The sequence below is a fragment of the Sceloporus occidentalis genome, unplaced genomic scaffold (assembly GCF_023333645.1).
Source record: "Sceloporus occidentalis isolate IW3139 unplaced genomic scaffold, rSceOcc1.0.p SCAF_91, whole genome shotgun sequence".
Classification (NCBI taxonomy): domain Eukaryota; kingdom Metazoa; phylum Chordata; class Lepidosauria; order Squamata; family Phrynosomatidae; genus Sceloporus; species Sceloporus occidentalis.
The window spans coordinates 3,102,122-3,119,463 of NW_028317071.1; the positions used below are offsets into that span (position 1 = coordinate 3,102,122).

The 17,342-nt window shown below is 43.3% G+C and overlaps 1 protein-coding gene across 1 annotated transcript in view; it reads left to right on the top strand.

Moving 5' to 3' along the window:
• The window catches only part of ANO8 (anoctamin 8), a 55,699-nt gene that overhangs the window by 16,134 nt on the left and 22,223 nt on the right, over positions 1 to 17,342 (top strand). Inside the window, exons 5-13 of the mRNA XM_089496648.1 lie at positions 443 to 539; positions 1,167 to 1,283; positions 2,953 to 3,080; positions 5,943 to 6,104; positions 7,933 to 8,085; positions 10,970 to 11,096; positions 12,263 to 12,318; positions 13,338 to 13,412; positions 16,266 to 17,051. Of these exons, the coding sequence (XP_089352774.1) occupies positions 443 to 539; positions 1,167 to 1,283; positions 2,953 to 3,080; positions 5,943 to 6,104; positions 7,933 to 8,085; positions 10,970 to 11,096; positions 12,263 to 12,318; positions 13,338 to 13,412; positions 16,266 to 17,051 (1,701 nt within the window). The remainder of the gene's footprint in view (positions 1 to 442; positions 540 to 1,166; positions 1,284 to 2,952; positions 3,081 to 5,942; positions 6,105 to 7,932; positions 8,086 to 10,969; positions 11,097 to 12,262; positions 12,319 to 13,337; positions 13,413 to 16,265; positions 17,052 to 17,342) is intronic.

Genomic DNA, 17,342 nt, shown 5'->3' on the forward strand with positions numbered 1-17,342 from the left:
AGAACATATTAATCAAATCCGCAAACGTCAAAGCCGGAAATGTGGAGGGCCAACTGGACATTTTATAAAAAACATTTCTTTGTTTTATTCTTATTGTATTTATTCCAAGAAAAAGCCCTGGCTAGGAGACCCTGATTGTTAACACACAATAAAATACATTTTAAAAAATCATTTCTTTACTTCACAATTTAAAATAAAGGTTTAGCTAAAAGTGTAGCGTTAACAAAAGTTTTTGTTAAAAAAATATGCGTACGTTCTGATAAAAGCACTGGTGAAAATCTTGCTGGACATTCCAACCCAGACTTCAGTTACAGGAACAAATGACTTTTGCAAAGTGGTTTGTATAACTCTGGTTAGCATGTAACTGCGGTTTCTGGAGATGGAGGAAGAATGCAAGAAAGACAGTCGCCATTGACCACCTTTTTTGTCCAATTTCTTCCAGGAACGCCAGAACATTATCAGGTATTGGCTGGAGAATCTGCGAGCCAAGCAAGGGGAGATGCTGCACAACGTCCATTTCTTGGAAGGGCAGCCGATCAGTGAGTAGGGATTGTGCGGACGTTGCAAGCTGAGATCACGTTAAAATTTACAATTATGGATTTTGCCCGCCCTTTCCCAATGCCAGTTGGGATTTGGGTCAAACTCGAGCGTGTCCAGACCGACTAAAAAGACCAGAAAGTCTCAGTTCCCATCCTTTCCAATTGTATTTTGGAGATCCATACACCTTTTGTTTATCCCTGAATACTGTCTGTCTGCTTCCCATTACACTCAGAGACTTTTGATACCAGCTCCCCAGTCAGTTTGCTGTAGGCATTTCAGAGCAATTTGTTTTCACAAATTTGGAGACTAGGGTCCAAAAAAATGGCATGCAGCCTATTGCCTGATCTTTGCCCACCCATGATTTAGATAGATGTAGTTCCCAAAGACTTGCAGGTGGTGGATTTGGGGCTGGCATTGTTTCCCGGATTTCCACTGTCATGCCAGCAGAGCGCCTTGAGATATTTATGGGAATCTGGATCAAAAATTCTTGCTTGCATTGATTTGACTTCATTTGCAACCTTGGGAAGCTTGCAAGCTCCTCTAGCTTGAACTCTTAACATTTTGCTCAGTGTGGTTCCACCTTGCTTGGGCTTTTTCTGACCTGTCCTCTTTCTCCATTTTTGCAGTCCCTGAACTGGCCGCTCGCGGGATCCTCCAGCAAGTCTTTCCCATCCATGAGCAACGGATCCTTAACCGGCTGATGAAGTCGTGGGTCCAAGCCATTTGTGAACCACAGCCTTTGGGTAGGTTGGCTCTGGGTCCTTTCCCTCTCCCTCTATGACATTCGCTTAGCGTGCAGTTCTTCAGTCTGTTGCTCTCTTTCTGCATCTGCACTGCAGAAATAATCTGGTTTGATACCACTTTAACTGCCACGGCTCAATACTATGCAATTCTGGGAACAGTAGTTTGTTGCAGTACCAGAACAGGGATTCGAACCTGGGTCTCCAGAGTCGTGGTCCCTGCGATATAACTTTAACATCATATATAACAAGATAAAACTATAACTGATGAACGTTTTAATGAAACGTTTCTGGCTCAGACAGAGACGGCTTGGTTAATGAGGCCATTGAAATGGTTATGTAAGCAAGAATGTTTCATTATGGAATAATATTCGGACGCCTTCAAGAAAAGAAATTATTACTGTTGGCAGGCAGAAAAAGGAATTGGATTGGAAGGAAATCTGGGCAATGTCTGAGAGATAAGGTAGAAAATACAGTTTTCAGTGCCCTTCTCTGCCCACCCATAACCCAGTGCCATCCAGATGTTGGAAACCCCTCCAAAACAGCCAGATGTTTTTGACCCTCCAGCTGTTCTGGTGCCCCCAATTCCCCCCCCCCCAATCTTCCCATAGAAGATAAAAAAACCCATTCCTGGAGAAATAAATTATATAACATGAGTATCATTTGGGTGCCAACCAAGGCAGAAGTTGGCATTTCATGAAAGCCCTTGGGCATAACTGTTTTTATCCTGGTTGTGCATAAGTCCTATTTTATTTTTATTGATTTATTGCAGTGATTCCCAAACTTTGGTTCTCCAGGTTTTGGGACTTCAACTCCCAGAAGCCCCAGTCTGGAATTCTGGGAGCTGACGTCCAAAGCATCAAGAGGACCAAAATTTGGGAACCACTTATTTATTTTATTTGTAACCCGCTCTTCAGAAAGGCTGTCAGAACTGAAATTGCTTGAAGCGGTTTTAAATTGGTTTTGCACTGATAATATATTTTTAATCTTTTCAAATGATTGTCATGATTTCTTGTTTGGCATCTAGATTGTTGTAAGCGGCCCTGAGATCTTCGAAGATATATATATATATTATCATTACATTTATTTTATTATTAAACTTACTTGTATTTTTATAGTATTTTATATTATTATATTATATTTATTTGTACTCCCCCCAATTGAGAGTACAAATAAATGTATATATAAAATAAATATATATAAAATCTTGCGTCCAAGGAAGTTGGCTCAAGTCTAGAAAAGTTAATCTCAATTGGGGGGAGTACAAATGATAATAATAATAATAATAATAATGATAATAATATATAAAATACTGTAAAAATACAAATAAGTTTAATAATAAAATAAATGTAATGATAATATAATGAGGTTGCTACAAAGTCATAGTTAGGTCATTGAATTAATTTATTTTATTGGTGTATTGTATTGGTGTATTGAATTAATTTGTTGTATTTTTGTGCACCTTCAAATTAAGATCATGGTTCGAATCATGATCATGAAATCTACTGGATGATCTTGTGCAAGTCACACTCTCTCAGCCTTAGGGGATGGCAATGGCAAGCCTCTTCTGAACAAATCTTGCCAAAAAAAACCCATTAGAGGTTCACCATCACATACATTTCCCGACTCTCTGCCTCTGGGTTCATCCTCTCTTCTTCTCCTTATTCTCCAGACGAAATCTGTGACTATTTTGGTGTAAAGATTGCCATGTATTTTGCCTGGCTGGGCTTCTACACGTCAGCCATGGTGTACCCAGCTGTATTTGGTTCGCTCCTCTACACCTTCACTGAAAATGATCAGGTAAGGAAGTCTGTATTGGCAGAGATGAGCAGGGGAGGAATATTTGGATATCCGGGACCCATCTTAAACTCCTTTGGGACTTTAAAAAGAACAATGAGAACTCAAAAAAGGCTGGATCAGACCCAAAGAGGTCTCTCTAGCACAGCATTCGGCTGCAAAAGTGATCAACAGAACAATGGTGTTTCAAGGGACCCCAAGGGCCTTTTTGAATTGTGGGGCCCAGAACTGGACACAGTCTTCCAATTGGGGCCTGACCAGAGCAGAATAGAGTGGCACAATTACTTCCCTTGATCTAGACACTATGCTTCTATTGATGCAGCCTAAAATTGCATTGGCCTTGTTAGTTGCCGCATCACACTGTTGACCCATGTTCAACTTATGGTCTGTTTGGTTTGACATGTAGTTTCATTCAGCCAGGTGTCCCCCATTCTATATCTATTCCATTTTTGCACCCTACCTTACCTTTCTCCGTCTTGAATTTCATTTTGTTAGCTTTGGCCCAGCTTTCTAGTCTATTCAGGTCATTTTGAATTTTGATCCTGTCCTCTGGAGTATTAGCTATTCCTCCTAATTTGGTGTTATCTGCACATTTGATAAGTATGCCCCCAATTCTGTCCTCGAAGTCATTCATAAAGATGTTGAATAGCCCTGGGCCCAGGACAGAGCCCCACTGGACACCTCACTGGTCACTTCTCTCCAGGAGGAAAAGGAGCCATTGCTGAGCACCCTTTGGCTTCGGCCGTTCAACCAGTTATAAATCCATGTAACAGGTGCCTTGTCTAGCCCACATTTCACTACTTTGTTTGCAAGAATGTCATAGGGAACCCTGTCAAAGGCCTTAGTGAAATCAAGATATACTATATCCACAGCATTCCCTTCATCTACAAAGCTGGTAATTTTGTCAAAGAAAGAGATTAGAGTTTTATCAAATTTTATCAAAAAAGAGATTAATATTTATGCAGGGAATAAAAGAGATTTTAATTTCAAGGAGTAATGTTATGAAGGATAAACAAGATAAAATAACAGTAGCTCTCTAGTACAGTAGAAAACTAATATGTGTTTGTTTGATACAGAAGGAATACAAACAATATAATTTCCAGTATTGATAGGAATAGGAAGTGAATTTGTATGTATGTTGTGTTTGTTTGTTTTTATAAACCTGTGGATGTTTTGGTATACTGGATTATTATTATTATTATTATTATTATTATTACATACATGGTTTTATCTGTTATTATACACTTTCTACAGTATTAGACTATACACTAGAGAGAAGTATACTTGATATTTGATCTGGTACTGAATAGGAAGGATTTTGGAAAGAGGCTTAATGTAGGTTGATAAATAGGTTTTAGTCAGTGGAAAAAAGAAATAAAATGAGTTAGAGGATTTATATAAGAGAAAGAAAGTGTTACGGAGGATCGGATGTATGCAGATCTAAAATAAAGAGAAAGTAGGTACAGATCAGTGTATATATGTAATATCTGTAATATGAGAATTTGGGTGTTGTTGCATATGCTGTATTGTTAGTTGAAATTGTTAGTTTTTTAAATTCTTTAATGAACTATTAATAATATTGAAAAAATTTAAAAAATATATTCCTATCCAACCTCTGCTTAAAGGTCTCCAAAGTTGGACAGCAGGAGTTCATACTGGATTCCTCATTCTTTGGTCTAGAATTATCTCTTTAAGGCAGAGATTTTGGTCAAATAAGCTTCATTTTGTCTTATTTGCTGGACTTAGTTAATGCTTGAATTGCCTTATCGCTGGGAGGCTTTTAAATCGCATTAGTACAGAGAAGTCAATGCTAATGTCAGAATATTTTGTTCTGTTCGCTTTTCATGCCGTGGGGCAGAAAAAGGTGGAAGCGACGCTTTGGTGGGTCTCTGAAATTGATAATTTTCGGTGTCGAATGCTTTTATGGAGAGAAGCAGCTTCTTATTTTCTTTTCTTTGGCCGCATCTGCACTGCAAAAATAATCCAGTTTGGCAACGCTTTAAGTGCCACAGTTCAATGCTGTGGAAGCCTGGGATCTGTAGTTTTGTGAGACATGGAGCCTTCTCTTTCAGAGAGCTCTGATGCCACCACAATCTACAAATCCCAGAATTCCATAGCACTGAGCCACAGTGGATTATTTCTGCAGTGCGGATGCAGCCTTTGTTGCCTCCTCGTCTAAGCCGTACTGCAGAAATAATGCAGTTTGACCCCACTTTAACTCTGCTGGCTCCATGCTACAGACACCTGGGATGTGTAGTTTGGTGAGGCACCAGCCCCCTTTGTCAGAGACATCGAAAGGACTTGTAAAACTACAAATCCTAGGATTCGATAGGATGGCAGGACTGCACTTAACGTGGGGTCAAATTGCATAATTTCTACAGTGTGTAGGTGAACCCTATGATTTTGTAGAATAGTAGGAGTTTAAAAGGATAGGAAGGGACCTTCAAGGGCCATCTAGTGCAACCTCCTGCCATGCAGGAATACACAACTCAAACATTACTGCAAGATGCCAAAGAAAGATTTCTCTCTTTAAAAACAAAATGTGCCTCAAAAACTGGGGCTGATTTGCTGGCTGGAGATATGTGTTTGTGTGTGGTGTGCCTTCGAGTCATTTTTGCCTTATGGTGACCCTAAAGTGAACCTATCCTGGGGTTTTGGTAGGATTTTTTCAGAGGTTTTCCATTACCTTCTTTTGAGGCTGAGAGAGTATGACTTGCTTAAGCTACTCCAGCTGGTTGTCATTGCTGAGCTGGGAATTGAACCCTGGTCTCCAGAGTCCTAGTCCTATGCCACACTACTGGATTGATTGATTGATTGATTGATTGGTTTCCCTTCCTTAACTTCTTGTTCCTCTTCTCTCCCCAGACCAGCCGGGATATCTGCTGTGTGGTCTTTGCCATCTTCAACGTGATCTGGTCCACGTTGTTCCTGGAGGAGTGGAAACGCCGGGGGGCTGAGTTCGCCTACAAGTGGGGGACACTGGACACTCCGGCCGAGTCCATAGAAGAGCCTCGCCCCCAGTTTCGGGTCAGTTTGCATTGGGTCAAGTTCTGTGAAAACTGCAGGAATGGCTGGGTTGGCGCCATACAGCCTTGGGCTAAACCCGGCTGAGACTCTCACCCCCACCTTGGCCCATTCAGGGCCAACACTCAATTTATTTTGCTTCTTTCTGGAAATTAAAGGTATGGGCCTGCCTTGGATATGAGCGTTGCTTTGTCCCTTGAGGTGAGGAATATCAGACTTTTGGAACCGAATCTAGCCCTTCCCCAAATCCCTAGGGCCTATTATTAGAATCCTAAAGGTGGAAGGGACACTAATCCAGTCCATCCTCCTCTGCCATTCAGGAATACATAGAATCTTAGGGCTGGAAGGGACCCCAAAAGGGCCATTCAATTCAACCTCCTTCTGCCATACAGGCATACATTGAATCCTATTTGGAAGGGACCCTATGAGGCAATCCAATCCAACCTCAGTCTGCCATGCGGGAATATATAGAATCATAGAGTTGGAAGGAACCCTAAGGAGCCATCCAGTCAAACCCCCCCTTCTGCCATGAAGAAAGACGTAATCCAACCCCATCCTGTGGCAGATGGCCATCCAGCCTCTGCTTAAAAACCCCCAAAGAAGGAGAATCCACCACTTTCCAAGGCATCAGTATAATGCCCAAAAGTATCATAGGATCCTAGAGTTGGAAGAGACCCCCAAGGACCATCCAGCCCAACCCCGTTCTGCCATGCAGGAAGACATAATCAAAGCATTCCTGATAGATGAACATGCAGCCTCTGTTTAAAAACCTCCAAAGAAGGAGACTCTGCCAAACACAGAGGCAGTGCATTCCACCATCAAACAGTTCTTACTGTCAGGAAGTCACAGGGAGTTTTCCTGCATGGAAGAAAGGAGTTGGACTGGGTGGCCTTCCAGGGTTGTTGGAAGATTTTTGCATTCTCTTCTTAGATAGGGATTCCCTGCATGGAAACTCTCCTCTCTCGCCCTCAAACTAGCCATGTGATTTAGGTCACTCCCCCTTTGGGTCTAACACACATTCTCTTAAAGGTTTTCTCCCGCACTGCATGTTCCCACCTTCTTCCTCTCTCAACTTGCTTTGGAAAGATGGTGAGATAAAGATTCCTTGCTACCTGAACTATTCACTAGCTAAATTAGGATATAACCTTTATGTATATATAGATTAAAGCCATTAGTAAACTTTTGTTTGAAATACAAGCAACTTGTGTTGTTTTTGGAGTCAATCTCAGCTCTTAGGGAAGCATAGTTAGACAAAGGCACATTTCTGCTACTCTGCTAATTTTAAAACTAGACTCTAACAGGCTTGGCTTTGATATTTTTGATAGTTAAATATTTTAAAATATCAAACTGAAGCCTTAGAAAACTTAGGCCCAGGACAGACCACCCTAAAAGGGCAGGCTGGCGGCAGCCTGTTTCCCTCTGCCCCAAAAAGAACCTGGGAAAAAATGTGTACTTTTTGGGTTGCCGGGCGCATGTCACGAGTGCGCCAATGGCTCACTCGTGACACAAGTGACGTGCAGCAACGTCTATATGTTACGCGTCACTTACGTTAAGATGGCGGTGCACGTGTGGATGGGATGCTGCCATTAGGCTGCAGCTGTGCTGTGCTAGGGTTAAGGACCATGCAGTTGGTGCGTGATCTCTAACCTTAGAATCGGCGGCGGCATAATGCTTCAGGACTGTCTGTCCCGGGCCTTAAATTAGCCTGCGGGAGTCTCTTCCAACTACATGATTTTATGATTGTGTTTTCCTGCATGGCAGAAGGGAAGATTGGATTGAATGGCATTTAGGGGTCTCTTCCATGACGTTTTGCTTCTGTCTCATTTTACAGGGGGTGAAGCGTGTCAGTCCGGTGACCAACGCCGAAGAGTTTTATTACCCGCCGTGGAAGCGGTTGGTCTTCCAGTGTCTGGTGAGCCTTCCCATCTGCATCATCTGCCTCTCCTTCGTCTTCCTCGCCATGCTGGGCTGCTTCGAATTACAGGTGAGAAAGGCCCAGCAATACTGGCAGGATGAAGCTGCAGCAAATGGCTCACATACAGGCTGAGTTTCCCTTATCTAAAATGCTTGGGACCAGAAGTGTTTTGAATTTTGACGGGATGATGATGATGATGATATTGATGATTTTAAAAAAATTTTATATAACAAATACAGTCGTCCCTTCCCTTACGCGGGGGATCCATCCCCCCCCCCCAACGTAAGGGAAAAATGAATGGGGTTCGTGCCCGTGGTGGCGGCGCGCAGGGCACACACCATGGGAGTGTGCGCCATTGTTTTCTTTCAGCGCGCGCCTCCCTTTCAGCGGGTCTTCCAGTGTATGCTGGAAGCTGCGTAAAATGCGCCTGTGTATAACGTGTATAGAAAGCTATAGCAAATTCTATATCAGATATGAACGTACATTGAAATAATTCTTCCACAGACCCTCTTACACCTGGTTTCAAATTAGTATAGTAACATGTACATTACATCTCTTTTTCCATTAATTCAACATTTGATTTTAGTATCCATAAAGTATATCACCCAAAAACTTCTGTCATTTTAACTCGTATTCTGTCTTACGTAGTCACTTTACTAAAACAGTAATCTGCACCTTTATTGTTTGTTCTTCCAATATAACTGTATCAGAGCACTTTCCTCTTCTATTATGTCTGCTGTATCTTTCTGACTTAAGCGACCGGTTAACTTCTCCATTTCGCATGTTTCGTACATCTTTATTTCCAATTCTCATTATTCAGTATTTCATGATTTTTCCAAAGTTGAGCAATTGTAATTCTGGCAGCAGTTAATAAACAGAGTAAGACTCACTCATATTTACACCTAATTTGTAGAGGATATTGATGATGATGATATTTATTTGTATCCCACCTTTCCCCCAAAACTGGGACTCAGAGTGGCTTACAATAAAAAAAAACACCAGTACAATTAAAATCATACAAAAATGATGCATTAATATAGTATGATATTATTTTAATATTAAAACTCTGGAATATTTGCATATCCTTAGAGAACATATCTGGGGTAGTTGTATATTCTTGTTTTCCTCCTGTATGGTTTTTAACATCTTTAACCCCCGACTAAGAAGAAGGCGGTGGAGCTTTGAATATTTGCACCATGGATTTTGTTCATTTGTAATGGCCCAATAAAAGTACATTTTTTGTTGTCTTGCATTTCCAATGCTTTCATTTATTTGGTGCATCTTTAAACTATGTTGTTGCGTTTGGTGTGCTTTTAAACCATGTTGCTGTTGCCTTGTATTTCCAATGCTTTCATTTATTTGGTGCATTGTTAAACTGTGTTGTTGTGTTTCCTCTGCTTTTAAAACTAGCTTTCTCTTGTCTTGCATTCCCAATGCTTTCATTTATTTCAGGTGTTTTAAAATGAGTTCCTCTGCTTTTACGCTTTCCTGCTCTTGCTTTACATTTCTAATTCTTTGATTTATTCGGAGCATTTTCAAACTATATTATTTTTGCTGTGCTTTGGAACTATATTGCTGTCGCTTTGCATTTCCAATCTTTTCATTTCTTTTATGCTTTATTGAGCTTGTTCTGTTTGGTTGTAAACTATCTGGGGAAGGCGAAAGGTGAACTTGAATAACATTCAATTATTAGTTACATTATACAGGTTGAATCTCCCTTGTCTGAAATGATTGGGACCAAAAGGGTTTTGGATTTCAGATTTTGGGGGGATTTTGGAATATTAGAACATACAAATATATCTTGCAGATGAGGCCCACATGTTAGATATAGTTTTCTAAGTAGCAAAGTATCTAGCCCAAAAGTGATGTGTCAATGCTGAAATTAGGGTTCCAGAGTGTGCGGCAACCGCATGCTTTTTACATGGCACTGTCCATACGTCATGCGTGTGCATGACACAAGCACAGTGCTGCATCCACACCTCTGGATGTCGTGCTTGCGTCGTGGATGCCATTGGTGCACTGGATGACGTTCTCCCCACGCGCCCAAAAGAACCTCTTGTGCAGCTTTCAGCTTATACTGAAAGCTGCATGATGGGACTAACAATGGCGCCACGGATTGTGCATGCATGAGCCCCATTATATCTGATGGGACTTGAGCATACACGCTATTTGCCTTATGCAGGGCGGTCTGGAACAGATCCCCGCGTAAAGCAATGGCGCACTGTATTATTATTATTGTTCTGAATCTGTTTTGTAAGCAGCCCTGAGCTGGGGGAAAATATGGGAAGAAATAACAATAACAGCCATCATCATCTTCGTCGTCGTCATCATCATCATCATCATCCTTCCTGCATCTGAAGAAGTAGACCAAGTCTATCAATGCTTCTGCTACAGCTTCTTTTTTCACAGTTAGGTCCCAAACACACTGCAAAAATAATCCAGTTTGAGACCCCTTTAACTGCCTTGCTTCAGTGCTAGGGAATCCTGGGATTTGTACTTGGTTGTGGCATCAGAGCTCTCCGACAGTGAAGGCTCAATGTCTCACAAAACTACAGTCCCAGGATGCCCTAGAATTGAGCCAGAGTGGTTAAAGCAGTCTCAAATGGGATGATTTCTGCAGTGTTATCAGACCTTAATCTCAGAAGTGCTGCAAGATCCATTTGCAGACTGATATTCCAGAACAAAACGGCAATAATTCTGAATATACGGTATATGCAAAAGTTTGGGCATTTATGTGTGTGTCTTCTGGGTTGATCTAGATGGCCGTTGGGGGGATCCCTTCCAACACCAAGTTTCTAGGAGTCTTTAGCATTTAGCATTTCTATGTTATCAATTGCAATGCCTGTTTGTTTGACAGTTAGTTCTTAACTCCTTGCATTTGCATTGCATTTTTGATGTGGATCTCCTTATTTTCTCTTTCTGTTTATATGTGCATTTTTTGGTTTCTGGCTAGGAATTTGTGCTGAGCATCAAGGAGCTGCCCCGCATCGTCCGCTTCTTGCCCAAAATTGTGCTTGCCGTCATTGTCACGGCCTGCGATGAAGTCTACAAAAAGATTGCCTACTGGCTAAACGATATGGGTGAGTAATGATAATTATGTTTATCATTGTAGAAATCTAGATGAGGCAAATGCAACATGCTGCACTGAGGTCACAAACCCCAAATGCACAGCTATAGGATGGGGAGTACAGGGTTCGAATCCCTGATAGGCCATGGCTGGTAGTTTGTTGGGGAACCAAAGCTCTCTGACAGAGAAGGCTCAATGTCCCACAAAACTACAAATCCCAAACGACAGGCTAGAGAACCAGTGGATCCTCCAGAGGATGTTGGATTCCAGTTCCTATCATCTCCAGCCATTCAGGCCCATTGGCTGAGGCAGAGTGGGAGTTGTAACTCTGCAACATCTGGAGGCTTGTAGTCGTCTGTCGCTTTGCAGAAGCTTGACCTGCAGCCTAGGGTGCATCTACACTGTAGAGATAAAGCAGTTTGACGCCACTTTAACTACCATGGCTATGGCCTACAGAATCCTGGGATTTGTAATTTTGTGAGGCACCAGTCCTCTTTGGCCGAAAAGGTGAAAGACCTTGTAAATTTACACAGCCCTGGCTTCCATAGCATGGAGCTATAGTACATAAAGTGGTGTCAAACTGCATTATTCCAGCACCCTCAGTCTTTCTTTTTGTGCCAACCACTTGCAAAAGCAAGAAAGGCAGGGAGGAGAAGGTGCACTGGTTATGCTGGCTGGGAGGATTCTGGGGGTTGTAGTCCAAAAAGTTAACTTTTCTGACTTTTGATATAGTCAGCGATCCAACAACGTCTCTCATAAAATGGTATCCAAAGCAGATCTCAAGCTGTTCAGAATGTACTGTGTTTTTTGCCAAATATTTGATGACAAAAAATTAACTTGAGTCAATGGGAATCACCGAAATCTTGGCTTAAAAGTCAGCCCCTGTTTGCAGTGGGTCTACTCTAGCTAGGTCCAGGACTGCATCTGCCTTGCAGGAATAATGCCACAGCCAACTACAGTTCCCAGAATTCCATCACACTGAGCCATGGCAGTTAAAGTGGTGTCAAACCAGATTATTTCTGCAAGGCGGATACAACCCAGGACTTGCATTTTGCAGGGTTTGGGGGGAATAAATTCATTCTAGACGTGGAATGAGTCTGTTTCCAACCCCAGATCCTGCCAATTGGGACAGATTTGGGGAACAACGTCACCAAATCCGTTCTTCTCCTCTCCTTGCAGAAAACTACCGCTTGCAGAGTGCCTATGAAAAACACCTCATTATTAAAATGGTCTTGGTAAGTCTGGCATTTTTGTGCCCGCCACTTGCTCCGTTGGCTACTCCAAGGAGTCTGGTGAAGGCTTGACATCAGAGACATGGAAATGGTGCTCTCCCTTTTCATTACAACTCCCAAATTCCAAAACAGGGGAGAAAAAAGAAGAAGAAAAAGACCAACTAATGCTTGCCAATATTTATTTTAGCAATAATGCAAAAAATAAAATAAATAATAACAGTTAAATGCATAAATTGCCTATGCTTACTCCACTAATACAGTAATGCAATAATTATTGAAATATAAGTCCATTTAAAGAAGATATGACACTCATGTAATTTTTGATGTAAGATTTTCAGAACCTGAAGTCTGTTGATCCTATGGTTTCAAAAACTATATGAACTTCATATATCCATTTTGCATCCTTTCATCCCCTTTATGGGTGCAGCTACACTGTAGAGGTAATGCAGTTTGGCACCACTTTAAGTGCCGCAACTCCATTCTTTGGAAGTCTGGGATTTGTAGTTTTGCAGAGTCTTTTAACCTCTGCCAAAGAGTGCAGGTATCTCACAAAACTGCAACTCCCATAATTCCAAAGGATGGAGGCACAGTAGTTAAAGTGGTGTCAAACTGCATTATTTCTACATTGTAAATGCCTCCTAGGAAGTTTCCAAACCCTCCAACCTCTCCATTTTAATTTGGAAGGGGCAAAACATTACCAGAAAACAGCCCAAATCATTGCAAAAAATCCAGTTTGTAACACTTAATAGTGTTTGGACTTTATTTGCCCATCCCTCCCATGGGGAAAAAATAGATTGAAAAGAAAGATGTGAATTCCCAGATGTAAAACTGAGCCAATGTGCCTTGCTGGGGGCCATGGGGGTAAACCTGACCCCATTTAAAATTGGGTAAAATTGGCATCGTTGTCTAAACCAAGGAAGCCTCCAGCCTTTGATACAGTCTGCCTGCAGATACACTGGAAATAGGCAATTACATTTTGTGGGTTTATCACAACTTCTCTTTCTCTGCTTGCCTCCAAACAGTTTCAATTTGTAAATTCATACCTAAGTCTTTTCTACATTGGATTCTACCTCAAGGACATGGAGCGGCTGAAGGAGGTAGGATGTTTTTTCGAGGCCCAGAAGCCAAGGGGCACACGGCATGGGGGGCATTGGGTGCCCAGGGTGGATGGTCAAGGATCCTCTTGAACCCGGGTTGTCCCACCCTGGCAAGAGACGGCAGGGTTTATTCGAAGTCGCTACCCACCTTTGAACCATCAAATCCTGAAAAAAGCCACCTTTTGCAAGGTTGCAACTCCCATCATCTCCCAGTTGGCATAATCATGCATGCTGGGCATCCTGATCCCCTCAATAAGGGGAGGACTGTCAGCCATTCTGGGCCCTCTTCTCTAACACATATTTTATTTATGTTTCCAATTTGGTTTTTTTTTTTTAATTTTTAATTTCCTTTCTTTCTTTATCCGTCTGTCCGTCTCTCTTTCTTTCCCTCTCCGTCTCCCAATCCACAGCTCCTGCTCGTCTTTTCCCTCTTCCAAAGCCTGGTGCGTCAGCTCAAAGACGCCATCCTTCCCTTTCTCCTCCTCTGACTCCATCTTTGTCTCATCTCCTTTAAGGGTTTGCTGCACTTTTCTTGGCAACTGGCTGCGGCCAAAGTAGGAGCAAGGGGATGATGGGATGGGTAGTGGCACCCTGGGAGCAAGGGTGGGGCCATTCATCGCCCGTGAGAGCATCTCTGGCTGAGATTATGCCTCGCCGTCTTCATTGGGAAAGCATATCCAGGGGTAGCTGGGTAGGCCATGTCGCAAAGTACAGTAACATCCCAAATCCACAAAACAGGTATACCTTTATGGGGCCAACCAAAATGCCGTGGGCCTTTGGATTGATTCCAAGATCCAAAATCCATGGATGATCAAGGCCCATTAATTACAATGGCCGAGTAAAATGACACCCCTTCTATTAAAATGGCAAAATCAAGATTTGCTTTTTGGAATTTAAAAACATTTTCAAACCATGGATACTTGAATCTTATGGAGGACTGACTATATATATACAATGGCCAAGTAAAATTGCATCCCTTACATAAAATGGCAAAACCAAGGTTTGCTTTATGGAATTCATGTGTTTTAAAAAAATATTTTCAAGCTATGGATAGTTGAATCTGTGGATAAGGAATCCATAGCCTCGGAGAGCCGACTGCACACTTGCAGAATACAAACCATTCAGGGAGGTGTTGGTGTTGGTGTTATGATGATGTTATGACTAACATTGTCATAAATTTATCCCCCTGAATTATTTTTAACGTCTTTGCCTGATAAAGAAAGCCGATGGAGCTTCGAAAACTTACAACATGGATTTTGTGCATTTGGGTTGGCCCCTTAAAGGTATCGCTGTTTTGTGGATTTTGGATGTTGTTGTGCAGTTTTCATTGGGGCACTTGACACATCCTTTGCAGTGTGGCGGAGGCACAATGAAAGCTGGTATAGGAATTGTGGAGCTGGGTATCACTGGCAAGATCCTCACCAGGCAGGTCTGATGGGCACTGGACTCTTGGGAGGTGCATTGGGCCCATCCATTGGGTATTAAGGCTACATCAAGAGTGCTCCAATGCCCACTAGGGAGGTCTGATGGGCACTGGACCCTTTGGAGGTGCATTGGGCCCATCCATTGGATATCAAGGCATCGGCAAGAGTTCTCCAATGCCTACTAGGGCACTGTGGGCACAGCTCTTTGGAGGTGCATTGGACTCATAGCAGAACAACCGATGCCCCTTTGCCACCTTCTCTGCTTTCTTCTCCCTTACCATTTTCATTTTGGTTGGCATTGGCTTAACATTGCATCGGTTGGAGACCCCTGAGCCTTTGGCACGTGGAGGGCAACCAGACCTTAAGAACCAGGGTTTTCTAACCGCAAAGGAGGACGAGGCACCGCAAAATGTAGGAAAATCCAAGAAAAATATAGGACAATAAAAAAACTAAACAACACTCATATAAATATCAGTGCACGCTTCTTAGTCATGCTGAAAGTGGAGGACATTTTGGAATTCCTCCTGGTCAGAAGGTTGAAATGTAGCTATGGGTTTGTTTATCTAATTATAAGACACTGGTTAAAGTATTTACCTGTTTGTTTGTTTATTTTATGTATATATAAAATGAAAAACAAATTTTAAAAAAGCAAAAAAAAAAAAGGTTGAAATGTAGGACATGTCCTGGAAAAGGGGGAACGTGACTTGTCACCCTGATCTTTTTGAAGTTCCTCCTGGGCAGAAGGCCAAAATGTAGGACAGGTCCAGGAAAAGGAGGACATGCAGTCATCCTGGTCAGAAGGACCTTTTGAAATTCCTTGTAGAGACCAAGTCAAAATGGAGGACATGTCCAGGAAAAGGAGGGTCTTTGGACATTCCTCCTGTGCAGAAGGTGGAAATGGAGGACAGGCTTAGAAAAGGAGGATGCCTGATCACCCTGCTTGCGTACCAAATGATAGGATCTACCAGGATTGTTGCTATGGTGGCACCCTTGAAGTTCTCCTGAAGTGAAGTTCTTCTCTTGTGATGGTTGGCCTACCATCATTTGTTTTTGTTTTTTTTAGTTTTTTTATATATATACCGCTATCCCAAAGATCATAGCGGTGAACAGCAAGTAAGCTAATTAGCAAGTAAGCTAATTTGCCCCCAACAGTCTGGGTACTCATTTTAGCGACCTCGGAAGGGTGCAAGCCTGAGTCGAGCTTGGGCCCTTTTGCTGGTCTTGAACTCGCAACCTTGTGGTTTTGAGTGAATGGCTGCAGTACAGGCATTTAACCACTGCGCCACCAGGGCTCCTCGCCACCATGAGTTTGGGGGCAACTTAAAGTGCCCTAGACTACCGGGTAACCCTAGGTTGAGGCCTTTGCTTTGTCATCCTCCCCTCCTTCTTGACCTGTGCCTCTCTGGCTGCCCTCTCTTTCCCTCCCCAGATGCTGGCCACGCTCCTCATCACCCGCCAGTTCCTACAGAACGTCAAGGAGGTCTCCCAGCCCCACCTGTACAGCAAGTTCAAGCGGGGGGACCTTAGCCTCCACAACCTCCGGGAGGTCGCCCATACCCTTTTCCGGTTGTTGACCCCGAAGTATGGAGTGCCCAAACCTCATGGGCCGGAGCCCCGGACCTCGGCCAGGCAGGGGGAACCCCTAGCTGGGCATGGAGCAGAGGCACCGGAGGCTCCAGAAGGGGCAGCCAAGGGGGAGAAGAAATGCCTGAACGGCGGCTGCGGAGTCCCGGAGGAGGAGGAGGACGATGAAAAGAAGGACTCAGACTCAGAAGATGAGAGCCTCCTGGATTGTGGGCTGAAGCTAAAGAAGGTGAGCTTCATTGAGAAGGCTGACCGCAAGGCTGGAGACCTTAGTTTGGAGGAAGTCAGCTTCCTGGAAGAAGGAAGCCCAACGATGGTGGAGAAAGGGATGGACCCAGCCTCCGTGTTCGAGTTGTGCGAGGATGATGAGGATGAAGGGGACGGGGGACCTTCTGGGAGCCCTCTCAAGGGCCTCTTGGAAGCCAAGGAGATGGCTGTTGTCATGCGTCCCCGGCGTCCCCGAGGGTCCCGGAACCCCGTTGAGGGTGAGGAGGAGGAAGAGGAGGAGGAAGAAGAGGAGGAAAACCCCCGGCGGAAGGCCAACCGGACCTCCTGGATCGACCCGCCAGAGGAGAACTACACCACCCAGCTGGCCCAGGCTGAGGTGGAGAGTTGCATGAAGAAGTATGAGGTGAGGTGCTGGACGGGGGGCACACCTCTCTTTTTAATGAAGAAGTAGGAAAAGAGATTCCACCTTAATATTAGGGAGAAGGTCCTGATGATAAGAGCTGTTTGGCAGTGGAAGATGCTGCCCTGGAGGTTAGTGGAGTCTCTTTCTTTGCAAGTTTCAAAATAGAGGCTGGATGGTCATCCATTGGGTATTAAGGCACCAGCAAGAGTGCTCCAATGCCCACTAGGGAGGTCTGATGGGCACTGGATGGTGTCTTCCTGCACGGCCAAAGGGGCTTGGATTGGATGGCCC